This window comes from Capronia epimyces, assembly GCF_000585565.1.
Source record: "Capronia epimyces CBS 606.96 chromosome Unknown aczIQ-supercont1.1, whole genome shotgun sequence".
NCBI classification, from domain to species: Eukaryota; Fungi; Ascomycota; class Eurotiomycetes; order Chaetothyriales; family Herpotrichiellaceae; genus Capronia; species Capronia epimyces.
In genome coordinates, this window is record NW_006912904.1 from 699,506 (window position 1) to 722,708 (window position 23,203).

Below are 23,203 nucleotides of genomic sequence, written 5' to 3' on the forward strand. Positions count from 1 at the left end.
GAGTCTGCTGTCCTGTGCTCTCTGCTGTCGCCATCTGGCACTTGGTTGTCAAGTCGTTGTCGTTGCAATGGGCGGTCGGACTCTTTTGCGCTGCAACGTCTCTTATCGGCCCTGTGGGTGGTGAGATGTAAGCTGGGCCATCTGAATATAGATTTCTAGTGCTCACTTCTTGTACTTGTCATTGAGTAAGGCACAGCAGCCGGTCCTGCTTTTAGATACGCAGCGTGAACATGGGATGCCGACGGCGGAGGAATCGCAACGCACTTTGCGCTCGTGGCAAGGAATGCAGGCTCGGGATTTTTTGATGACCTGGTAAGGGCCTTGGACAGTGACCATCATGGCTTTCCAGCCGGTGGCAAGGTGGATAGGTTGTGGCTTGTTGGGGAATGATGGTGGTGGTGGTGGTGGTGGCGGTGGTGTTGAAGTTGGAAATTTACAGTCTTGCTGAGCTGCGCTGCGGGGGAACATGAGTGTTGGGCGCGGGGGAGCTCCATTCTCCACACCACTTAGGTGCTACTGGACACGGGGGTGAGTGCGAGTGAACCTCGGGGAACAGACCTGCGGGGAGCTTAGGGATGCGTAGTCTAGGGGAACTTAGGGGCAGCCTTAGTGGCAGGCTCAAGGGCGTGGGCCCAGAAGGGGCCAAAATTAGGTAGGCTAGACACCTACTAGGTTCGGCTATAGGTTTATTGGGGGGCTGGCGAGCTCTAAGGTAATTAGAGTCGAGGTACGGTGTACGGTGTACAGTACAGTACATACCTTGGGGGTTAGGGTTAGGGTTAGGGTTAGGGTTACAGATCCTCAGACATGTAGGTACCTGGTACTCTGCACTCAGCAGCGAGGGCAATGGACGGTGGACACCACTACATTGGAGGGTGGTACTTCATGTGCTCACCAATATAGTCACAGTACTACTCCATACCTAAAGGCACCTCTCTGTATACGGATGCCTCGGCTGGCAGAGCGACTACATATCTTATGCACTGCAACGGGCTGCACATATTTATGAAGGTAGTACAGTGACGGCGCATAGTAGTAGTTCAGCCAAGTCCAGCTGTGGTGTTATCTGCAGACTGCCAGTGATCAGTAACCGTAACGGACTTACCTCATACTAGCTGCCAGGAATCGGCGACATGAGACTGTATTCTATTGCCAGAGTTCGGCGCCGACGCAGCCTCAGGAGCCTTCCTGGTTCGCCGAGTTGACAGTGTGTGTTGTACGCGTACTGTACGCCGAATACGACCACATACATGTATCCGTACCCCATACGGAGTGCCATAGGTATCCTGTATCCTGTACCCTCGGCTCTCAGCATCTACCCTCTCCTCTGGAGCATTCTGCCGAGCGCTCTTCGGAGTCTTGTCATCTGGATTCTGAATTCTGAATGCCTCGGCTTGACCTTTTCGCAAGTCGTACGCTGACTTCGGCCCCGGCTGGGGGGAGGGAAGCCTTAGGATCAGACTCAGAATCTGGGAGCCACCGTGGTGGACCTTAATACGCGGTCGACCTGCTACAACTTGTAGTGAAGCACCACTGAGTCCCAGCCTTGCGTACCTTACCTTAGCCATATACAGAGCTGAACTGATTTTTCCATTCGCACTCGGTGCACATTGTCCCGACAGGCCCTTTCCCATCATCAACCACCTGTTGAACAGCTGGACAGGAAGAAGTAGTGCAACAGTCGACAATACTCTGAATTCCACTGGCAACCTGCCCATACCAGCAAGATGGCAAACATCCCAACCTACGTGTTGGGCGTAGGTTTGACCAAGTTCATCAAGCCCAGGGGCCAGGTCGAATACCCCGAACTAGGCTACGAGGCAGGCGTGAAGGCCTTGTTGGACGCCCAAATCACCTACGACGATGTGGAAACGGGCATCGCATGCTATTGCTACGGGGATTCGACCTCCGGACAGCGCGTCTTCTATCAGTTCGGAATGACGGAGATTCCCATCTACAATGTCAACAACAACTGCTCCACCGGTTCGACAGGGCTCCAGCTGGCGAGGACTCTCATCAAGAACGGTGCCGCAGATTGTATCCTGGTGATTGGGTTCGAGAAGATGAAGCCGGGAATGCTCCGGAGTAATTGGCCAGACAGACCAAGTCCTGTAGGATTGGTGAAGAAGATGACGGAGGTTACGGCAGGACTGGTGGACGCGCCGCCAAACGCTCAGTACTTTGGAAATGCAGGAAGAGAGTACATGGCCAAGTGAGTATCCCTGATGTCAACAGCACCTACCTACACCTACATCTAGACCTACGTTGGCACCTACACCGGAACCTCCATCTTCCATCTATTTGCATCTGCATCCACATCCATACTAAACAAGACGGTTTATTTGTTCACAGGTACGGCGCCCAAGCCTCGGATTTCGCCGAGATTGCTCGAGTGAATCACGAGCATTCTCAGCGCAACCCGTACTCCCAGTTCCGAGAGGTGTACAGCGTGCAAGAAGTGCTGGATTCACCGATGATCTATGCGCCCCTGACGAAGCTCCAATGCTGCCCGACCAGTGACGGAGGAGGGGCCGCAGTCGTCGTTTCGCAGAGATTTCTAGACTCGCGACCCCATCTGAAAGACCAGGCCATCCTGATTGCCGGGCAACAGCTCACGACGGATTCCCCACAGTTGTATTCCCGCAGTGCCATGGACCTGGTCGGGTTCGACATGACGAAGCGGGCGGCGCAGGCGGCGCTCGCCGAAGCCGGCGTCCAAGCGAACCAGGTCAAGGTGTGCGAGCTGCACGATTGCTTCTCGGCGAACGAACTCATCACGCTGGACGCCCTGGGCCTCTCGGAGCCAGGGAAGGCTCACGAACTGGTCCGCAGTGGTGGCATCACCTACGGCGGCCAGGTCGTGGTCAATCCGTCCGGTGGGTTGATCTCCAAGGGTCATCCGCTTGGAGCCACCGGTCTCGCCCAGTGCGCCGAGCTGGTGTGGCAGTTGCGCGGCTGGGCTAACAATCGTCTGGTCCAAGGCACATCTGTTGCCCTGCAGCACAATCTGGGCCTGGGAGGCGCCGCCGTCGTCACTGTGTACAAGCGGGCTGATGGCAAGACTAATTCCCCGGTGAGCAGCACCGACGTGGCTCGCATTTCCGCCGCGGGCTACAATCCGGCCGTCGAGGCAAGGGGTGTTACGGAAGCCGACGCCGCCAAAGTCCGAAGTAAGACCAAGAGAAGTGCCTGGGCCTTGGATGATGTGCAGGAGAGAATAAATGCGAGGCTGTAGTATGGCTTTGTCGGCAATCCCGCTCCAGACCTATATATCCATTATTAAGTTGATACCTATTCATTCCATTATCAAGGATGCCTATATATCCATTATCAAGTTGATGACTATATACTGTATGTAGCTGGACGAATAGATATCGAGGACTCTGTACTGCCCTCGCCTTCTGGACTTTTTTCCTTTTTTCCTCCTGGCGGGATATGTTAAATATAGTCATAGTCTACCGCCATACCTCAGAGAGACGTTGGAAATGCAGACAGTGACCTCTCGCAGTTCCGAAACTGGCCTACTAGTATTCTAAAAGTTGGCTATACTTGCACAGCGGCTATATGCGTACGGTTTTTTTTTTGGGTCAGGAAACTAGAAGTCTCTTCATACTGCCTTTTACTGCCGAGTTAAGATATGGCTATCTACTGCCTGTTACTGACGAGTTAAGGTATAGCTATATACTGCCTTTCACCGACGGAAGTCGTGCTAAACCTACTATGCATTGCCCACATGTCTCAACAGTATACTCGTACCACTCAAGTCACCGTACACTACAAGACTGCAATTGCATTGGGGGGACTCGCGAAGCCTCCTGGGACATTCAACGGGGCGCTGGTGAAGAAGAATTCCCACCGCTTTTCGGCCTTGCACACTTCAGACAGTTGCTCCAGATTGAACATCTCGCCAATCGGCATGCCAAATCTCGGAAGCAGGTATTCATGAAGCACAATTCCGGTGGAATCGAATGGGTATGCTTTGGCGCCGGCCAGGTCATTGATTAGCCTATATCCATATACAGTGCAGTGGGCATAGGAGTGGGCATGCGTGTGTAGTGTGCGGTGTGTAGTGTGCGGTGTGTAGTGTGCGGTGTGTAGTGTGCGGTGTGTAGTGTGTAGTGTGTAGTGCGTAGTGCGTAGTGTGTGGCGCCGTGTAGTGTAGATTCACTCACCTTCAAAGGTCAGCGTGTCGCCAGCCACGGCACTGAAATGATGGTTCCAAAGCCAGTCCCTCGACTGCTCGTTGGCCTGGATGCCGATGGCGGCGCAGGGCTTTCGGTCCATTGCTTCTTGCCGCTCCTTCGGGGACGCCTGCTCGTAGCGACGCACGAATCCCAGTCGTACCAAGAGAATATCTCCCGGCTTGAAGGTCACGTTTTGGAAGGCGGCCACTTGATCGAGTTCCGCAATGGGCACTTCATGTCGGGTCCAAGGGTCGGGCAGTTCAAGTCCACGTGCCTCTCGATAATGCACGTAGTCCAGAAGTACCCCTCTGCCTACAATACCACCGCTGTTGCACCAGTCTTGACAAGGTCAGTCAGTCAGAACAAATAAGTATCTAAGACGACACAGACGACACAACACAGACGACACAAGACTCACTATGGATTCCCAGAAACTCATTCTTTGACGGCGCAATCTCCGCATACTTGACGTTGTTGTAGAAGGTCCCCGTGCTCTGTTCGGCGTAATGGCCAAAGCCATCCTTTGCATCCGCCACTCAGAGGTCAGTTTCAGTTTCAGTTGGATACAATCACATCTCGTCGACCTCGACCTCGATCTCGACCACCCAAAGAACAAGGAATAGAGAGCCGACTTCGGTCATGTAGAAATAGTGAGCTGACTTCAGCAATCGACTCTAATTATGCCCTCGTGGATCGGTACATACATACCCATTGGCTACCTATCTGAGTATTGAAGGTGAGAACATCATCGTGGACGTATTTTCCGTTTACTTGGTAGTAGTCGATGACCTTCTGGACCAGTTTCTGTCGGTTGGCAAGTGCAACATCAAGATTCTCCAGAGACCAATCGAGCTGGACCCGGATGCCCTTCTGGATTTCATCTCTGGCCTGTAAGATGGTGGCAGGGGTGAGGAGATTAAGTGCTACGGACGGTCCGGTCAGATCAGACGGTTCGGTCGGTCTCAGTCTCGGTGCAGGATCAGGAGTCAACCCTACCTCCTAAACGGTCCTTCGCTTGACCAGCACCAGCCTTGTTCCACACTTGCCAGGCGTTTCCTTCCAGGGTTCCTGCTTCTGCTGGCCCTAAGAGTTCGGCATAATCGGTCAATGTAGCAGCAGACGACATCGACATGGTTGAGATTGAGATTGAGATCAGGGTAGGGTACGATGCCACTAGGGAAGGAAGCTGGGTACGATGCCACGAGGAAAGGAAGCCGGGTGCTATGTATTATGTATTTTTTTCCCGTCCGCACTGGATCTTGGGTCTGTGGCAGTCTCCCGACCCCGGAATCACTGACCAATGCAAACTCCTTGTCAGGCTGAACCGTTAGAGGATACAAATCCGGTGGCATTCATGTCAATTGTCAATGAATCGATGTGCAGTCGGACTACCCACCCACCACCCATCCGAGTCCGGCCCAAGCGAACCAGTATACGGATACTTCGTACCATGCTACGCAAGTCTTAGCCCACCGGGCAGGGATTCGCAGGTTCGGGAGACGGAGGACAGAGGACGGAGTACTGCAGTGTGAGATGCGTATCGGCGCCGAGCCGTGTCAGTGTGCGGATACAGTACATGGACCGAGCATACATCCCCACAAGAGTCTGTTAGGAAGGACACAACACATCTAAAGAGAAGATACTGCACACAAGGGTTCTGTAGTATATTGACAAGTAGACCTTCTATCTGAGATCGAGATTGCCGTGATTGTGATATTCGTATCTATTGGGTATCCTCGCACATGGCACTGTTGCAAGGAAAAGTCATCGCCATCACCGGCGCCGCCTCCGGCATTGGGCGCGCATTGTCCAGAGTATGCGCATCTCGTGGCGCCAAACTGTCCCTTTCGGACATACAACAGGGGCCGCTCGAAGACGTTGTATCGGAGCTCCAAGCGCAACATGTCGAGGTCATTGGGACCAAAGTCGATGTCGCATCCAACAAGTCCGTTGACGACTGGATCCAGGCCACGGTGGACCATTTCGGCCAGCTCGACGGCGCCGCCAACGTGGCCGCCGTGGATGCGGCAGTGCACAAGACGGGGGTGCCAGACGATTTTGCCCAGATCAAGAACGAGGACTGGGACTTCATCATGTCGGTCAACCTGACGGGGCTGATGTACTGCCTTCGCGCCGAGCTGCGCGTCATGGTTCGCGGCGCAGCCATCGTCAACGTCTCCAGCATTGCCGGGTTGAGTGGGCGACAGGGCCTGGGTTCTTATTCTACGAGCAAGCATGGAGTGGTCGGCGTCACCAGGACAGCGGCTAAGGATGTGGGAGCGAAGGGGATCCGAGTCAACGCGGTCGCACCGTAAGTCAATCCAGTCCAGTCCAGTCTAGCCTTGTCCAAAAACACCCCACCCTACACCGCACCCGGTATTTGAGATTGGTATTTGAGATTGTGTCGGAACGAACGGCTGAATCAAGCATCCTCAGCGGTCCTATTGAAACACCTATGTTGCGAAGAGTGCTCAATGACACTGGAGTCGCGAGCGGAACCGGAAACGAGGTTGATCCCTTGGCGGACATCTACGCCAATGTGCCCTTGAAGCGCCTGGGTCAGCCTGAGGAAGTGGCCAAGGTTATCGCCTTCCTGCTCAGCGATGATGCGAGCTATATCACAGGACAGGTGTACCCTGTGGATGGAGGTGCGACTTGTTGAGGGAGTTTCCCGTACACTTGAAGTACAAACAGAGTATTAACTCTACGAGTTGAGAGTGGGAGTTACTGTATGGGCAAACTATGGTATACTGTATATATACTGTAGCTGGCCAACTCCCGTAGATGTTCGGCTTGCGATTTGGGTAATCGAATTCAATCAATCTCTCACCGTGCCCATGCTGTTACTGTTGATAGGACTGATCTGAAGAAATGATGAGGCTGATTCATCCATCATCCATGGGTACCATTCTGATTCTGCAATTCTCTTTACTCTTGAATCGTCTACGGAGTACGATCCTGCCAGCCACTTCCCAGGTCACCACGTCGTCCTTGCCGCCCTTGCCCCTTACTGGCACTCAGCCCAGTCCAGCCCAGCCTTTCACCGAGGCTGTCAGTGGGCAGATCAATATGTCAAGTTCACCATGATGGTCTTCGTCTCAGTAAATGCCCGGAGCGCATGGATGCCGCATTCACGGCCGATGCCGCTCTCCTTGGTTCCGCCAAACGGCGAGTTCAGCATCATCAGACTGACGCAGTTGACACCCACCATGCCGGTTTCAAAGTCGGACGCAATGCGGAGTGCTCTGTTGATGTCCTGGGTGAAGACGCCGGCCATCAAACCGAAGTTGGTGTCGTTCGACAAGGCCATGACTTCCTCTTCCGTCTTGAACGACTTGACCACCGAAACAGGGCCGAAGATCTCCTGGCAATGGATTTCCGAGGCGGTGTCGACGTCGGTGAAGACGGTAGGTTCGATGAAGAAGCCCTAGCAAGAAGTTCCCTGTCAGCGAGGATTTCTTGTATGTCTTAGACATCAAATCCAAGACCCGCAAGGCATGGGAGCACATCTTTCAAAGCCAGTCGAGTCGAGTCGGGACCTTCATAGTCCAAGTTGAAGGCAGCCCACTACCTGGACCTGAGCGAAAAGAAAAAGAGAAAAAAAAAATGAAAACATACCTTATTGCCCACCCGCCGGCCACCGACCAGGAGCTTGCCCTGGCCATGCTGTCCGCGCTCAATAAAGCCGTTGACACGGTTGAACTGTGCCTCGTCCACTACCGGTCCGATGGCGGTGCTCTCCTGCTCCGGGTCACCGATTGACCCTGTGAGTGCCTGTAACCTCTGCTTGTACTGCTGGATGAACTTGTCATAGATCCCTTCCTGCACATAAACCCGAGTGGCAGCGTAACAGATCTGGCCTGTATTGGCCGTGAGGGCTCGCACCGTCCAGGTCACTGCGTTCTCCAAATCGCAGTCATCGAACACCACCGCGGGCGACTTACCGCCCAGCTCAAGGGTGACTCGCTTCAGGTTGGACCGTGCGGCCAACTCCTGGACTTTCTTGCCCGTGGCGACGCTGCCGGTGAAGCTGACCTTGCGGATTCGCATGTGCGCGGAGATCAGGGCGCCCGTGCTGCCGTCGCCACTCAGGACCTGGAAAACGCCCGGTGGAAAGCCGGCCTCTTGGATGAGGGCCCCGATGGCGAGCGAGGCAAACGGCGTCTTTTCCGACGGCTTGAGGATGAAGCAGTTCCCCGTGGCGAGCGCCGGGGCTGCTTTGAACCCCATGGTTGCTATCGGCCCGTTCCACGGCGTGATGCCTGCCGTCACTCCGAGAGGCTCATTGCGGATGATCTTGAGAAATCCATCCTCCTGAGGCAAGGACTCGCCTGTAAATTTGTCGGTCCAGCCAGCATTATACCTAAATGACTGGATACCCATGCCACCTTCAGCGTCAGCACACTGACCCTGGGACTTCCCCTCGAGGGAAAGAACATCTTGGACGCACCTCAGAGCCCAGTTTCAACTCGCCTTTACCCATATCCTTGGGGGATCCCAGCGTGATTCTTGTCAGCTCTGTCAGAGCTGCTGCATGGTGCTCTAGAAGGTCGGCGAACTTGAGCATTATGTCCCTTTTCTGTGTCGCTGGAGTATTCTTCCAGCGAGGCAGAGCCTTGACGGCAGCGAGGACTGCAGCATCGACATCCCCCTCGCCAGCTAGAGGAACGTCGTCGGCAACCAATGAGCCATCCTTGGGGTCGTAGACGGCGAGTTTGTTCGGATTCTTCGAGTCGACATATTCATTGTTGATAAAGAGCTTCTTAGGAAGGTTATCCTTGGAGAAGTTGAACGCCATGGTTGATGAACTACTGTAATTTGGAATTGGGCGCCACGAGAGAAATCTAGTGACTACGGTGTGAGAATGGTCGGACGTTATGATAACAGTCTGCCCCTACAAGACTGTGCAGTAAAATAGGAGAGCGGTTGGGGCCATGTGTGCGCACTACATACATACTACTGGGAATAATTACTGTATACTAGTCAACGGCTCTACCAGAAGCTGGGATTCAGTGACCGTCCCGGCCCGGGAGCCGCGTTGGACGAGGCCGAGCTGGTCTGGTCGGTCGGCGAACTGCTCGGTGTTTTGGACTTGTGCTTCTCTGCTGGCCTTACGACTGCCTTGCCCCAACCCCGGAACAAGAATTGTGGGGTAAACTATGTACACTACAGTACTGTACTCTATATATCCCCAGACCTCGGTTGGTGATGTTGTGATACCGATACATGCTCCGCCATCCCCTCGTTGTTCAATTGTTGTTGTCGCTGTCGTTGTCGACGGTTACAGTACCCTATACATACTACAGTACTACAGTACAACCTCCCCGTTGCCCTCGTTGCACTCTATTTGCGCCCATTAGGGTTAGGGTTAGGGTTTCGACCGCCAATATGAAGGCCGCCCAGTTTGACATGGTAAGTAACAAAGTGGACTTGACCTGCATGACCACTATTACTACGCTGGATGTTCCATGATTTTACGTTGACGGGAGACATGACATTGTACAGACGAGCCAGAAGGTGGTGATAAATGACGTGCCGATCCCTGAACCCAACCACGACCAATTCCTCGTCAAGATCAGAGCGGCATCCCTGTGCCACTCGGATTTGATGGTGGACACCCGGCCGGCATCGGGTGGGCCGTTCACCATGGGCCACGAAGGGGTCGGTTACATCGAGCGGATGGGGCCTGGAGCCGAGAACAGAGGGTTCCAGGTGGGAGATGCGGTCGGCTTTCTCTATGTCATTGGATGCTGCTATGAGTGTGAAGGCTGCTCGATCCAAAATGTATTCTGCACCACCGGCAAGCCACTCTTCCAAGGCTTCATGGCCGACGGCTTCTTCGCCGAGTATGCCGTGGTGAACTGGCAAAACGCGGCCAAACTGCCCAGTAGTATGGACATCAGACGATCTTCTCCGTTGTTTTGTGCTGGAATCACAGGTAAGGGCATCCCATCCACAGCAATCTTTTACCCCTTTCATTGGTATCAGTATCAGTTCGCCTACAGCCACTTTGTAGCATTGCTAACTTGGAAACTTTTGAAAATAGCCTTCAATACCATCGACAGCTGCGAGCTGCAGCCCGGCCAGTGGCTCGCCGTCGTCGGCTGCGGTGGCCTCGGCCAGTTTGCCACTCAATACGCCAAAGCCATGGGATATAAAGTGGTGGGGATCGACATCAACGACAGTGTGCTGCAGGTCTGCAAGCGACTCGGGGCTGATGCCGTCTTCAACTCGCGCACCGACGAGAACTATGTCGAAGAACTGAAAGCGCTCACCAACGGCGGTGTGCATACTGCCGCAGTCTTCAGTGGTTCCAATGTTGCCTATGCAGGCGCCCCGGCCATCCTCCGAACCGGCGGTCTTCTGATGCTGGTCGGTCTTCCACCGAAGCCGGTCGAGATCTCGGCCCTGCCTTTCTGTTTGGGCGCATATAGGATCAAGGGCGAGAGCATCGGCACTCCGCGACGGATGCAAAAGGCCATCGATTTCACCGCCAAGCACAACATTGTTCCCGACGTCGATTTCCGGGATTTGGATGATCTCGAGTCGATCGTTGAAGATTTGAAACAGGGCAAAGTCACCACGCGGATAGCCTTTCTCTTCTGAATGTGCTGCTGAATACTTCCCGGTCTCTTGCCATTGAAGCAGCTCTGCCAGAACTCCTCGTTTGCTGTAACTGCCATTCCATCCATCCCAGTCAAGTGGTTCCTGAATCTGAACCTGAGCCTGGCCCCAGACAACTCGATTGCTGAGCTAGCAAATACTGTAAACTGGTACTGGCTGGTCATCGGGCCGGTCATGGTCATGTCATGGAGTGTCTCAGGCTTGAGTCGGCACCGGCACCGACTCCCTTGGTAGGAGAGGAGGTGACATGGATGCTTTGGTATAGTATCCGTATATCACTCGGTCTTGATGACTTGGCTTGAACTTTGACCGAAACTCTATCATATACAGATACACATACACATGCACACGTTCCGTCTCGTATCTACAACAAGGAATAAACTGTACCCTATTACCCCACAACTCTCCCCCGCGATCTCTTTTTTCTCCGCAATTTCTATCATGCCCTGGCTCAATCTAGCCCTGGAGAACCGACCGACCGAGCTTTCCCCCTGTTTGTATTCGGCGCCGAGATGTGAGTTCCAACGGGAAGGGGCCAAACTTTCTACGGACTCACTGTCATGGACTGCGGGCGAACATGTTCAAAAGGCGTCGACCCTGCCCTCCTGATCAGAGGGCTGGGCACCGGCATCAGCATCAGCAAAGAATAACAGTGGAAAGTCACCATGACGACTAATACTGATACTGCTACTGATATTCCAGTCTCGGCGCCCCATGCGGCCGACGCGCCCGAGCGTCGACGACACTACACAACCTACAACGTGGCAGTGATTCTGTTCATGTCGATTGGGTCCCTCTCGTACGGCTACAGCGCATCGATCATCTCGACCACGCTGGGCCAGCCGTCCTTCATCACATACATGAAGCTCGACACAGCTTCGAACGCCTCGGCCTTGGAGGGAGCCATCACTTCGCTCTACTTTGTCGGAGGAGTATTTGGCACCTTCCTGGGCAGCTACGTGGCCGATCGATGGGGGCGAGTGCGCGCCATCGGGCTCGGAGCGGTCCTGATGGTCATCAGTGGTGGTTTACTGGCCGGCAGTACGGCTGTTGCCATGTTCATCACTTTTCGGTTTTTCAGTGGAATGGCGTACGTCCACATCCCAGTTCACATGCACTATAGTCACGGCAACGTTGTGACTTCTGGAGATTTCGATTTCGCTGACCCATCAAATTGAATCTAGAGGATATATTCTTATTGCCGGCGTGCCGTTGTGGATCATCGAAATCGTCCCTCCTGGATCCCGAGGCATGTTGGTCGACATCCATCCGGCCATGTTTGTCTTTGGATACCTCGTCGCTTGCTGGACCGGAGTGGGATTCTACTACGCCCATGGCAGTGGTGGCATCCAGTGGCGAATCCCTATAGGTGAAGCTGACCCCAAACGTTGGAAAAACGTCTGAGGTGTAATGTCTAATGTTGATGGCCCGACAGCTGTCCAATGCGCCTTTCCTCTGATCCTCCTGTGTGGTCTGAAGTGGATGCCGGAATCGCCGCGGTTTCTCATCTCCAAAGATCGCACCGACGAAGCCTGGCCCGTCCTCAAGCGACTACATAATCGACCCGACGACCCAGACGACCATTACGCCAAAGCCGAGTTCTATCAGATCAAGAAGCAGCTGGAGCTGGACAGACAACTCGAGTCGTCGTATCTCTCCCTCATCACCAACAAGTCGTATCGGAAACGTCTCGTTTACGGGTCTCTTTGGATCTTCTTCATTGAAAGCTCTGGAGTGCTCGTCATCGTCAGTAAGTGCGGTCATGAACAATGATGTCTCTCTGTCTCTCTGTGTCTATTTTACTAATCAGTCAAAAGCATATGCATCGACCTTCTATGGCCTTCTCGGCTACGGGCCAGCCAAACAGTTATCTTTCACCGCGGGATGGATGACCATCTCCTGGGCATCGTGCGTCGGTGCCTGTTTCACCGTCGATCTGTTCCCACGCCAAATCACCGCCGGGTTCGGCTTGCTGGGCTGCCTGGTCTGCTTGGTGGTTGAGAGTGTCCTGATCGCCCTATTCGTTGACCAGGCAGTGCCGAACGAGGGTGCGCTCGCAGCCGCGGTGGCCATGATGTTCCTTTTCCCCGTGTTTTTCTCCTTCGGCCTGGACGGACCAACCTTTATCTTTCTGGGAGAGATCTATCCGAACCATCTTCGATCTATGGGGCTCAACATAGGCCTGGCGGTTCATGCTCTGACCAATGTGATTTGGCTGGCGCCTTGTGCGGCTGGTTTGAAGTGAGTAGTCTGCATATTGCCCTACACTTACCTAACTCTTACTCTTACACCTAACCTACTCTTATTCTTACACTACACTTGCCCTACTCTGACTCTTGCCATACACTTACCCTACACTAACAATGCACTTCCAATTGCTGATCGAGGAGTAGAGCCATTGGCTGGAAGTATTTCCTTCCTCTGATCTGCGTCTCGTTCGTGGGAGTCGTCTCCATCTTCTGGTTCTACCCAGACACCCGGAGGCTTCCTTTGGAAGAAGTGGCCAAGATCTTCGGGGTAAGTCGCCAATTCCCATCCCCATCTCATCCCGGACAAATCTCAAGATGCTGGACCTGAACCCGAAACTAGACATGATGTTAATGAACCTTTTTGTGCTCTAGGACGATGAGTTGGTTGCCGTCTATCAAAGGGATCTAGAAAGCGTCGAGATGACCGACCCCAAGGCCTTTGAGACTGAACACGTTGAGATTGTGGCAAAGCGTACAGAGGGTGAGGGTGTTGCCTGAGATTAAGAAAAGTTTGGAGGAGAGGTTGAGTACAGAGGGCGGGGTGTAGGAATGGTTGCGAGATTGAGTACAAGTGCAAAGGACGACGCCTATTCTAGGAAACGAAATCTTTCCGGGTTGAGTAATAGGTATCAGTGCCCTGATGTAGAGTACATCACATTCACTTCCGTACCTTGAGGTCCCTTAGGGTAAAGGAAAGGGTAAAGCTGTCAAAGGTTGAAATGTGCCATATTCTTTCTCAAGGTATGGGGGGGAGCCCAGACTATATAGTGTATTATAGTATACCTAGACCAGCCTTCTGGTTAAAGAGCAAGGCTGGGAATGCCTAAGTTTGACACTTTCACCTCAAGTGAAAATAAACACAATGGTCATAGAAGTGTGTCGTGGATAGTGCGTACCCTTCTCCTAGGAGGTCTTGTGTTCGCAGACTAGAATCTGTGCCCAGGCTGGGTTTCTGAAGGATCTTGGTAGGCAGGCAGATACTGGGCTATCAATATAAACACACCATCCTGGATGATCTATATGTTCTTGTGGATCAGAGTTGCAGACCCCTTTGATGGAAAAGTCTTGGTCAGCTACTGTCGACGGTAAATCCCATTCCATCTTTGATCTTTGGTGCAAGGAATGAAAGTGACACTGCAGTATCAAGGGGATTGGATTGGGTTGCTTAGTATCAAGGGGATTGAATTGGGTTGTGTTTAGAATGGCCTAAACGCGACAAACTGGGTCGGAATGTACGGATACAGTAAAGTATAACCGTGACTGACTCACTCACCTGATGATTTGGCAAGATCAGAGTATCGGCCACAACCACATTTTCTCTCCTCCCCGCCGCAAAGACGATGAGTTCGGCGACATCTTCGGCGGTTAGAGGCTCACAATCTCTGGACAGGGTGTCAGCGTCAATAGATAGACGCATGCTTGAGCTCCAGTGTCTGTGTAAGGAAAGAACGACGAGGGATAAGATATGGATGGTGGATGGGTCTTTGTCTTGCACTCACGCATAACCTGCTTCCGCCTTGCTCTTGTCACCGTAGTAACGATGCTCAGAGAACTCCTGCCGCGGTTGTCAGCGGGTAAACCGTGTTCCAGATCTGGCCTCGTCTCCACGTACCGTCTTGACTTGGCCTGGATCAATCTCAATGATGCGAATCCTCGAGGCAACCAGCTCTTGTCTGAGAGCCTGGGTGAAACTCTTGGTCGCGGCCTTCGTTGCACAGTAGACGCTGGCGCCGGCGTAGGGCTCCCGCCCAGCAATGCTTCCGACATTGATGATGTCGCCGGCGCCGTGGGTAGATCTTGCCAGCATGACGGGGAGGACTGCTTGGGTCATGCCAATGAGGCCGTGGACATTGGTGTCGAGCATGAGTCGCACGTCGTCCATGGCGATATCTGGGGCTCTCGCAACCCCTCGACCCAAGCCTCTAGAGCGGTGGGATTCCTGATTAGCAGATAGACCTAGACGCAGGAAAGGGAAAGGGAAAGGAACAGGAACAGGAGGACGACACCGACACAGCAATAAGATGCTGGATTCGAGTCGATTCGACTCGCCGCCCTCCCATGCATGTCAGGAAAAGGGGAAGACCAACGCATTGTTTACAAGAATGTCAATGTCCCTGAACTCTGCCGGCAACCCATCCAAAAACCCCGCCACGTCGGCTGGGTTGCTGACATCCAGCTTCACGGGGAGAACCTGGACCCCGTCGCCGACCAGGTTCTTGATGTCCTCAGCCAGCTGCTTCAACCGGTCCACTCGTCGTGCGGTGATGACCAACTTGAGATCCCTGGGCGACGTGCGCGCGAACTCGATCGCGGTGCTACGCCCAATCCCAGAAGACGCACCTGTGACGACGATGGTCTTGCCCGCGAGCCATTCTGCCATGGCGCTTGACATCGTGCTTCGTGCCTCCGTCTCGTTGGTGTTTGACGGTGCAAGTGCAAGCAGTACCGGTGATCCAGAGACAAGCCTACGACAGAGGCCGTGACTTACAGTAATGTTCTCTTTACTGATCTTGATAAAGAAAGGGCCCGCCCAAGCTGGCATCAGGATGCACCGAGTACGAGTACTTGTACTTCTGTACCGAGGTCAAGGTTAGGATATATCATCAACCCCGAATTCTACTTCTAGTTCGGCGCCGACAGCGGGAAGCCGAACCCGCATGCAGGAAGCTCGGAGCTGTAGACCATGCCCAGGCCCATAGTGTTAGCACAGCCTTGTGGCTATGTATTTGCCCCAGTTCTTGTTAGGTGGCCATGGAGTGACAGTAACAGCCTTGTGGCTATATGTTTGCCACGGAGTGACAGTATATACAGTAGGTACTGTATGTACAGTATGTTGCCCAATGAACCTTACCAGGCGGGACCCGGGCTTAAGCCAGCGTTTTGTCCGACCCGCGAGGCTGTGGGTTTTGGCTTTTCCCTTTACATTAGTAATGATGTATCTATATCCACAATATCCTGGTCAATGCAGAGAGAGAGAGAGAGATTGCCACTATTGAACCTTGGAGACAAGGGATAGCTACCGTACCGTATATCCGTAAATCCACCTAGGTATCCATATACTACGTATACTATTCACTATATAGTATTTAACGCGCGCGCACACCCACACTCATATACACTTACACACTGTCACACACACAGTACAACCACTACTACAATCATATCGACCATGTCGGAACTAGAGCATGAGAATGAGAACCCTATCCCCATACCCATTCCTCATCGCGCAACCTCCATCCTCGTCATCGGCGCCGGCGAACTCGGCACGGCGATCCTAGCCGCGCTGACCTCGCACCCACAGTACGACCCATCGAGGACCAAAGTTGCACTGGCCCTGCGCCCAACCACCCTCGGCAACCCGACGCCCGAGAAGCGCGCACAGCAAGACCGGTTTCGCAGCCAGGCCATCGACCTCGTGGCGGCGGATCTGGAAGCCTGGTCCGAAGATGAACTGGTCACCATGCTCCGCGCCGGTGGGTACACGACGGTTCTGCATGCGGGTGGCTTTGGCGCCGCGTCGGGCACAATGACCAAGTTGACCCGGGCGGTGTTAAGGGCTGCAGCATCCGCATCCGCCCACAACTCAGAAACGGAGATGGCAAGCGCGAAGGGGAACGAGCATAGGAACGAGGGTGAGAATGGCAATGGTAACGTCGAGTTCTACGTGCCCTGGCAGTTCGGGGCGGATTATGATACCATCACCCGCGCCGGCGGCCAAGGCATGTTCAGCGAGCAGCTGGACGTGCGGGATTTGCTACGGTCCCAAGGGAAGGTCGACTGGGTCATTGTCAGTTGTGGCATCTTTATGAGTTTCTTGTTTGAGGAGTTTTGGGGCGTTGTGCAGCGACGTAGGGAGGGGGTGTCACACCGAAAGGCTGATGTAGCAGTTGAGCCACAACAGGGAGATCAGCCAGCCAAAGAACAAGTCCTGATTCTGAGTCCAGGCGAGACGGCACAAACGGCACAGACAGATACAGAGGGAGGTGGTGCTGGTGCCGGTGCTGGTGCTGGTGCTCGCAAAAACAGCGACAGCACCCAACCCAGCATCCAAATCACAGCCCTCAACTCCTGGGACGACTGGATCACCACCACCACAGCGACCGACATCGCAAAATGCACCGCCTCCATCCTCTACAGCCCCGATCCTCATCCTCATACGCCCATCAACCAACCCGTCTACATCGCCGGCGACACGCTGACGTACGGCGAATTCGCGGACACGATTGCCCGGGCTACAGGCCGATCGGTGACCCGCAGAGTATGGCCACTCGAGTACCTGCGCGAAGAGAGCCGAGAGGACCCCGAAGATCAGCTGAAGCGGTATCGAGTCGTCTTCGCTGAGGGCAGAGGTGTGAGTTGGCCCAAGGAAGAGACGTGGAGCGCGGAAGCTGGGATCGAGATGGAAACGGTGGAGGAGTGGGCAAGGAAGAATCTCACGTGAAAAGAAATAAAACAGAAAACAACACAAAAACCCACAAGAAGCATAAGCATAAGAAGCACAAAAGAGAAGCACGCACCCTAAGTGTCTAACATTAGGAGGATCATCTCAATCTTTGTCGGGAGGGTCACTGTCACGGTTGACTTAGACTATTACACCACGACAGTCGCCAAAAAGGACGAAGTAACTAATTCACTCGCGAATTAGCCACTTGGTGTATATAACTGTCACAGTCACAACACCAAATCGCTTGTCTCGCTTTATCGTATCCCGTGCCTGCCCTGTTCCTACCGTGTAGGGCTTAGGTCTAGTACATATCTCGTGTCTATCTTCATCCTCTGAAATATATCTAATATACGCTTTATGCCTATATCTAACACGAGCGTACGCCTGGTCTATTGTTCTAGAGTAGAAAGAAGGGCGACTAAAACATAGTAGCCTATAGATGTATGACTCTGTCCTTGTCCTATTGATAGATACACACCTTAAGATCTTGAAAGGGCGACTAATAATGGAAAACTAGTTACTATAGACACAGCACCGAATTACCTAATTTCTGCTCTAATATAAGAGGGTGGACGACTTATATATATCATGAATATATATAATGCTGTCGATAAGGCGGACGGCCGCTTATAGTGGTAAGATGTCTAATCTATCAGTCACGAACACGCGACCGAGTCACTGAATTCTATATATTATATAGCGCGGCGGACGACCACGTCTTATCGTAACTAGACAGCTTGTGATTCTATTGTTAGAATGGACGGACGCTTTATAGATATAGAATACTAAGAACACGTGATAGAGTTATTAGATTCTTTATATTATATAGCACGGCGGACGACCACGTACTTATCGTAACTAGACAACTTGTGATGCTGTCGTCAGAGCAGATGGACGCTCCGTGGCTATAGAATACTAAGGATACGTGATAGAGTCATCGGACTCTTTATAATATATAGCACGGCGACGACCGCGTCCTGATTATAATAAGACAGGTGATGTTATCGTTAGAATGGACGGCCGCTCTATAGCCTTGTCATGCTGAAACACCTCTATCGCTGGATTCTATATTATCTAGCACGGTGGCGACCAGATACTCATCGTAACGAGATAGGTGATATTACCGTCAGAACGGACGGCCGCTTTATAGCTATAGAATACTAAGAATACGTGATAGAATTACTAGACTCTATATCTTATATAGCACGATGGCGACCATTTACTCATTGTAATGAGATAGGTGATACTGTCGTTATAACGAACGGACGCTCTATAGCCATGTCATGCTGAAACACTTATATCGCTGGATTCTTTTTATTATCTGGCACGACGGCGACCAGATACTCATCGTAACGAGACACGTGACGTTATCGTCAGAACGGACGGCCGCTCCATGGCCATAGAATGCCGATGAACACGACGGTCAAGGAATACGACAGGATTAGGGAGGGCGAATTGGCCATCGTCTTGATTGTCTAGCTCGCATTGCTATTTGATACAACAAACACGGCCCAGCGGGCTCTCTCGTTGGCCTCAGCCTTGCCTCGGCCTCGTCACTCCCCGTCTTGAAACTCGGGGTCGCTCTCCTTTGCGCGAGAGACGACCACGGTGCCGGTGGTGCCGGTGGAAGAACGACTGCTGAGAGAAGAGAGCTCAAAGTCGGACGAGTTCAGATCAGTGGCGCTGGGCCCGATCGAATGCATGCCAAGAGGGTTGAGCCACACTCCATGTCGCTTGCTCGCCTGTGAAGGTGTCTGGTTATCGTTTCCTCGGTCAGGTGCCCGAACCTTTCTCACAACAACCTCCTCTCCGTCAACGGCGTTGCTGGGACTGCTTCTATCAAGCACACCGACCTTGTCCTGATCCAAGCATCCGAACTGTTTTTTGATGTTGTCGATGTACTCTTGATCGAACCAGTTGGCTTTCCTCGCCAGACTGTCAACCCGCTTTCGTTCCCGACGGCGACTCATCAACCAGTAGCCAAGCGCACCGAGGATGAGAAGGAGAACCACCACAGTGGGAACCACGATGGCAACGATTTTGATGACTCGAGATTTGACCTGGTGCTCAGGGGTCTGTGGTCTGGTTGCGCTTGGAGCAGGGGACATGGTAGATGAAGGAACGGCCGGTGTAGTCATGCTGCTCGCTGGGGAGATCGTGGGAGAGGAAACCGTAGTGAAGTTCGTGGTCAGTTCACTCGTTGCAGCTGCTCCTGGGGACCAGGCAGACGACGAAGACACCATGAGTGAGGTAGAGGTTGGTATGACCGAGGTGACAGGCTCTGAAGTACTAACAGTCGGATATGAGGTCAAGCTAGATGAATCTGAAGTCATCGGCCCGATAGTAGACAGGATGCTCCATGGCGGTGGAGGAGGGGTGGTAATGCCAGTCACCGACATCGTTGGCAGGACTGACGGTAAACCCATGTTGTTGAGGGTAATGCCAGCGACGATGGGCGGAAGAGCAACGGTAGGAACAAAGGACGTGGCCAGGACCAGGGCGACTACTGTCATCAATGCTGTGAGCAACATGGTGTCTGTCAAGAGTTAGAAGATCTGAGCTAGTCAGCAGTGAGGAGAAGAACTCTTACCAGGCACGATGTCTCGATCTGTATCTACTTGGCAGAACGTTGTCTTCTTGAGATCGATACAGTTATCGAAGTGTGGAGTATTGCAAGGATGACAGGATGAAGTGATCGCAGGGAGGGATTCGCGAGTATCTGGAGTTGGATGAAGTGGTGATGAAGTGAAAATTGGGCGAGCGTAGTTGACGGAGGTCCCGCCGCCGAGTTATCAGTGTAGAGTCGGGAGTTGAGGACACAAGGCTTGGGAGTGCACAGTAGATCTCTGCTCTGAAGGTGACGGTCTCTGACGGACTTCGTTGCCCCCTTTTATCGGTCGACTTCGCAGTAGTTTGGCAACTAATCGTGGTGGGAGAGTGAGGAAACTGCGTTGCTGTCAAACTCGTCAATATAATGGACGGAAAGAGAAGCGAGTTGATGTTGAGGGCGCAGCCTGAAGGGAAAGATCGAGTGCTCGTCGATCTCTCTTATGACGGGAAAGTAAGTAGTACGTACCTAGAATACCCGAATTGGTCTCGGGAAGGCCCTCGAATGCTCTCTCAACAAAGACTGTGATACTCCTCGTGTGGAAGAGAAAGAAGAGTGGCGGTGAAAGTTTGGAAAAGTTTTGACACAGGAGAGTATTATAATAGATAGACGGCAGAAAGCGCGACTTCACTTAACACATGCCAGTGATCCTCGACTAGTTAGGTCGACATTAGAGCACATGCCGGTCTGGTCTTCAGTTATGTAACGGGTGTTGTGTCCTGTGGGCGGTCCTTTGTGGCAAAAGAATATCAAGCGCAGAGATCACGTCGTCTAGCAAACCAAACAACGAGCACATCTTTCAGGGATCATCCCTATTGCTAGCTGCCGTAAATTGCCGACAGGTGACCATGGCCGGACTGCCGAAGGGAGGATCAAAACACATACTGGTAAATTGTTAGTGCGCTGCTCAATGTAAGGATGACGGAGACCAACAGGAATAAACAGGTAAGGCACCCGCTTTTCATACTCTTCCCATGCCTTCCCATACTTTTTGCGGCAACGCTCAATGTCCCGAAGCGCTCGATGTACAATCATCCCACTGAAGAAGACCGGGTAGAACCACGGGAAAGGAGACCGGAAGCCGGTCACTGCCCCCCAGGACAACGCGAAGAACAGATCGCAGGTATAGTGGATTTTGCGGGCATAGCCATCTAGTCACAAGTCAGCCGCAGAATAACAACAAACAGATAACGACCAAGTAACTTACACCATCCATCTACCAGGATCGTGCCGCCGCCTTCCGCTTTGATGACCTTGGGATTTTCGACCGTTTGCCAGGGTAGCTGGGGGAATGTCTTGCGAAGAACGAGACCGCCATTTTCTTTGGCCCGGAACCGATTTTTCTGGCTGTTTGTAGTGTCCCATACCCAATAGACGAACAAATATACCACGAACAGAGCGGCAAGAGCGTATTTGTTCCAGGTGTAGGTACTTGGGTCATGGTTTGCGAGATAGACGGTGCAATGACAGTAGGTGAGAGGCACGCCGGCCAAGTTCCAGAAGATGAGCATGAACCCCCATTTTTCGTAGTACATATCCCAGGTAGGGACAATCAACTCTTCGGCCTTGCTGCATGCGTTGGTGTACAGGAAATGGGCCATGAGAAGGAACCCCACCTCCCCAGAGACGTAGCCGTATCGTTCATATTGTCGGGCGGCTGTTCCCAATGTTGTGAGAAAGAGGATGAACCAGGGCATGCGGACTTCGAAGAACATCTTGAAATCGAGGATCCCGAACATGCGTGGATTGAGTTCGGCACCCATGAAAAAGTCGTACGGAAAGCTCCCGGTCATACGATGCTGCTTGCCACGATAGATGGCCGAAAAGTAGGCAACAATAGACACGAGGAAGCCCGAAAGAATGGCCACGGACATGAGCGGTCCAAACTCATCAATGATCTGGTACAGTTTGAAGACACCAGAAAAGTGTAGGCCGAGAGCCACGATGATGGTCGTCCACCACGACCACATTCCGGAGCAGTAGTAATCCAGTCGGCGGCCATTCTCGTGGGGTAGCGGCTTGCCTTTGGTCCAGATACCAGGCATCAAGCAATAACAAGCTCCTTCGAAGATGAGAAAGGTCCAGTACATTGCCCAGGCCTTCGCAGATGGCCAAGCACCAGAGTAGGCCATCCGAACGAGCCCACGGATGAACTCTCCCAGACTCTCACCTTCTTTCGGCATCGGTAGCTGACCATCGTAGTATGTTGCCCCAATCCACATATAATACATGAGGAGTGGGAAACCGATCATCATGGCTGTTACTCCCCATGGCCCGCCAAATTCGAAGTGACCAGATGTGTCGATCTTGGGGTCCATGCCGGGTTGCCAGCCGTCCACCAACTGCGCAGGCGGGACAGCCTGTTCATGAGCTGGCTTGCCGATAGTTCCATCTCCATTTGGCTGTGTCTTGAAATGGCCGTTAGCATGGCCGTTGGCATGGCCATTAGCATAACCATTCACAAGTTCCTGAGCTTTATTGTTGACGGCGGCAGTAGATTTCCGCTTGCGTTTACTTGTGCCGTTGCCCCCGGCGATGATGTCTTCTGAGCCCGTGGATATGTCTTGTAGATCGGGGTCCTCTGTAGCAACGACCGCCTTTCGTGTGCGTGGCTTCCGATAGGTGCCCGGGGTCTCGACATAGTCAGGGTAGACCGTTTTTCTGTCACCTCTGTTAGTGAGAAGTGAGGGAGCAGGTGAGGCGACGACATACCTAGGCGTCTTTCCTGCTTGGGTGCGTGTGACCGTCATGATGAAAGGAGCGTGTTGATAACAATATGAAAAAAAGGAAACGACCGACTTAGCACGGCACAGCCATGAACAACGATAAAAGGGAAGAAGGAAGTGATCGCGCGACTCGGAAGAAGTGCGAATTTCACCGCGCGGACGCGAGATTGTGTTTACCAAATTATCCAGTGGAGTCTTGGAGTCACCATCCTCCGCACAACCGAACCGCCAAACCACGTGCTTAGGTACGTACTGACCGCCCCCTTTCACGTCCAAGCGCATCTGGGGATCGGGATCCTAGGCACTTACGCCCTTACGCAAGGGACAAAGCAACGGCTTAGGGGCTTAGGGGCTTAGGGGCAGGTCCT

The 23,203-nt window shown here is 52.9% G+C and overlaps 10 protein-coding genes across 10 annotated transcripts; 5 read left to right on the top strand and 5 right to left on the bottom strand.

Moving 5' to 3' along the window:
• Positions 1-1,727: 1,727 nt before the first annotated feature.
• A1O3_00269 (sterol carrier protein 2) lies at positions 1,728-3,235 on the top strand (the record flags this gene model as incomplete). Its single annotated transcript, XM_007730419.1, has 2 exons — positions 1,728-2,212; positions 2,353-3,235. The coding sequence occupies 2 exons, from the start codon at positions 1,728-1,730 to the stop codon at positions 3,233-3,235; spliced, it is 1,368 nt and encodes a 455-aa protein (XP_007728609.1).
• A 539-nt stretch (positions 3,236-3,774) lies between these two features.
• A1O3_00270 (uncharacterized protein) lies at positions 3,775-5,310 on the bottom strand (the record flags this gene model as incomplete). The annotated part of the gene is made up of 5 exons (XM_007730420.1): positions 3,775-3,977; positions 4,173-4,523; positions 4,603-4,705; positions 4,893-5,107; positions 5,181-5,310. 5 exons carry the CDS (start codon positions 5,308-5,310, stop codon positions 3,775-3,777), a joined length of 1,002 nt encoding a protein of 333 aa, XP_007728610.1.
• Positions 5,311-5,926: 616 nt separating this feature from the next.
• A1O3_00271 (uncharacterized protein) lies at positions 5,927-6,846 on the top strand (the record flags this gene model as incomplete). The annotated part of the gene is made up of 2 exons (XM_007730421.1): positions 5,927-6,495; positions 6,621-6,846. 2 exons carry the CDS (start codon positions 5,927-5,929, stop codon positions 6,844-6,846), a joined length of 795 nt encoding a protein of 264 aa, XP_007728611.1.
• A 402-nt stretch (positions 6,847-7,248) lies between these two features.
• A1O3_00272 (uncharacterized protein) lies at positions 7,249-8,982 on the bottom strand (the record flags this gene model as incomplete). Its single annotated transcript, XM_007730422.1, has 3 exons — positions 7,249-7,611; positions 7,803-8,555; positions 8,635-8,982. The coding sequence occupies 3 exons, from the start codon at positions 8,980-8,982 to the stop codon at positions 7,249-7,251; spliced, it is 1,464 nt and encodes a 487-aa protein (XP_007728612.1).
• A 590-nt stretch (positions 8,983-9,572) lies between these two features.
• On the top strand, positions 9,573-10,790 carry A1O3_00273 (uncharacterized protein; the record flags this gene model as incomplete). The annotated part of the gene is made up of 3 exons (XM_007730423.1): positions 9,573-9,596; positions 9,690-10,122; positions 10,231-10,790. The coding sequence occupies 3 exons, from the start codon at positions 9,573-9,575 to the stop codon at positions 10,788-10,790; spliced, it is 1,017 nt and encodes a 338-aa protein (XP_007728613.1).
• A 683-nt stretch (positions 10,791-11,473) lies between these two features.
• A1O3_00274 (uncharacterized protein) lies at positions 11,474-13,555 on the top strand (the record flags this gene model as incomplete). Its single annotated transcript, XM_007730424.1, has 6 exons — positions 11,474-11,898; positions 11,993-12,177; positions 12,244-12,558; positions 12,626-13,049; positions 13,202-13,325; positions 13,430-13,555. The coding sequence occupies 6 exons, from the start codon at positions 11,474-11,476 to the stop codon at positions 13,553-13,555; spliced, it is 1,599 nt and encodes a 532-aa protein (XP_007728614.1).
• Positions 13,556-14,253: 698 nt separating this feature from the next.
• A1O3_00275 (oxidoreductase) lies at positions 14,254-15,449 on the bottom strand (the record flags this gene model as incomplete). The annotated part of the gene is made up of 5 exons (XM_007730425.1): positions 14,254-14,277; positions 14,331-14,439; positions 14,557-14,612; positions 14,670-14,979; positions 15,145-15,449. 5 exons carry the CDS (start codon positions 15,447-15,449, stop codon positions 14,254-14,256), a joined length of 804 nt encoding a protein of 267 aa, XP_007728615.1.
• Positions 15,450-16,226: 777 nt separating this feature from the next.
• On the top strand, positions 16,227-17,498 carry A1O3_00276 (uncharacterized protein; the record flags this gene model as incomplete). Its single annotated transcript, XM_007730426.1, has 1 exon — positions 16,227-17,498. One exon carries the CDS (start codon positions 16,227-16,229, stop codon positions 17,496-17,498), a length of 1,272 nt encoding a protein of 423 aa, XP_007728616.1.
• Positions 17,499-19,054: 1,556 nt separating this feature from the next.
• Positions 19,055-19,609, bottom strand: A1O3_00277 (uncharacterized protein; the record flags this gene model as incomplete). The annotated part of the gene is made up of 1 exon (XM_007730427.1): positions 19,055-19,609. The coding sequence occupies one exon, from the start codon at positions 19,607-19,609 to the stop codon at positions 19,055-19,057; it is 555 nt and encodes a 184-aa protein (XP_007728617.1).
• A 1,318-nt stretch (positions 19,610-20,927) lies between these two features.
• A1O3_00278 (uncharacterized protein) lies at positions 20,928-22,859 on the bottom strand (the record flags this gene model as incomplete). Its single annotated transcript, XM_007730428.1, has 4 exons — positions 20,928-20,966; positions 20,995-21,260; positions 21,317-22,770; positions 22,822-22,859. The coding sequence occupies 4 exons, from the start codon at positions 22,857-22,859 to the stop codon at positions 20,928-20,930; spliced, it is 1,797 nt and encodes a 598-aa protein (XP_007728618.1).
• Positions 22,860-23,203: the final 344 nt, after the last annotated feature.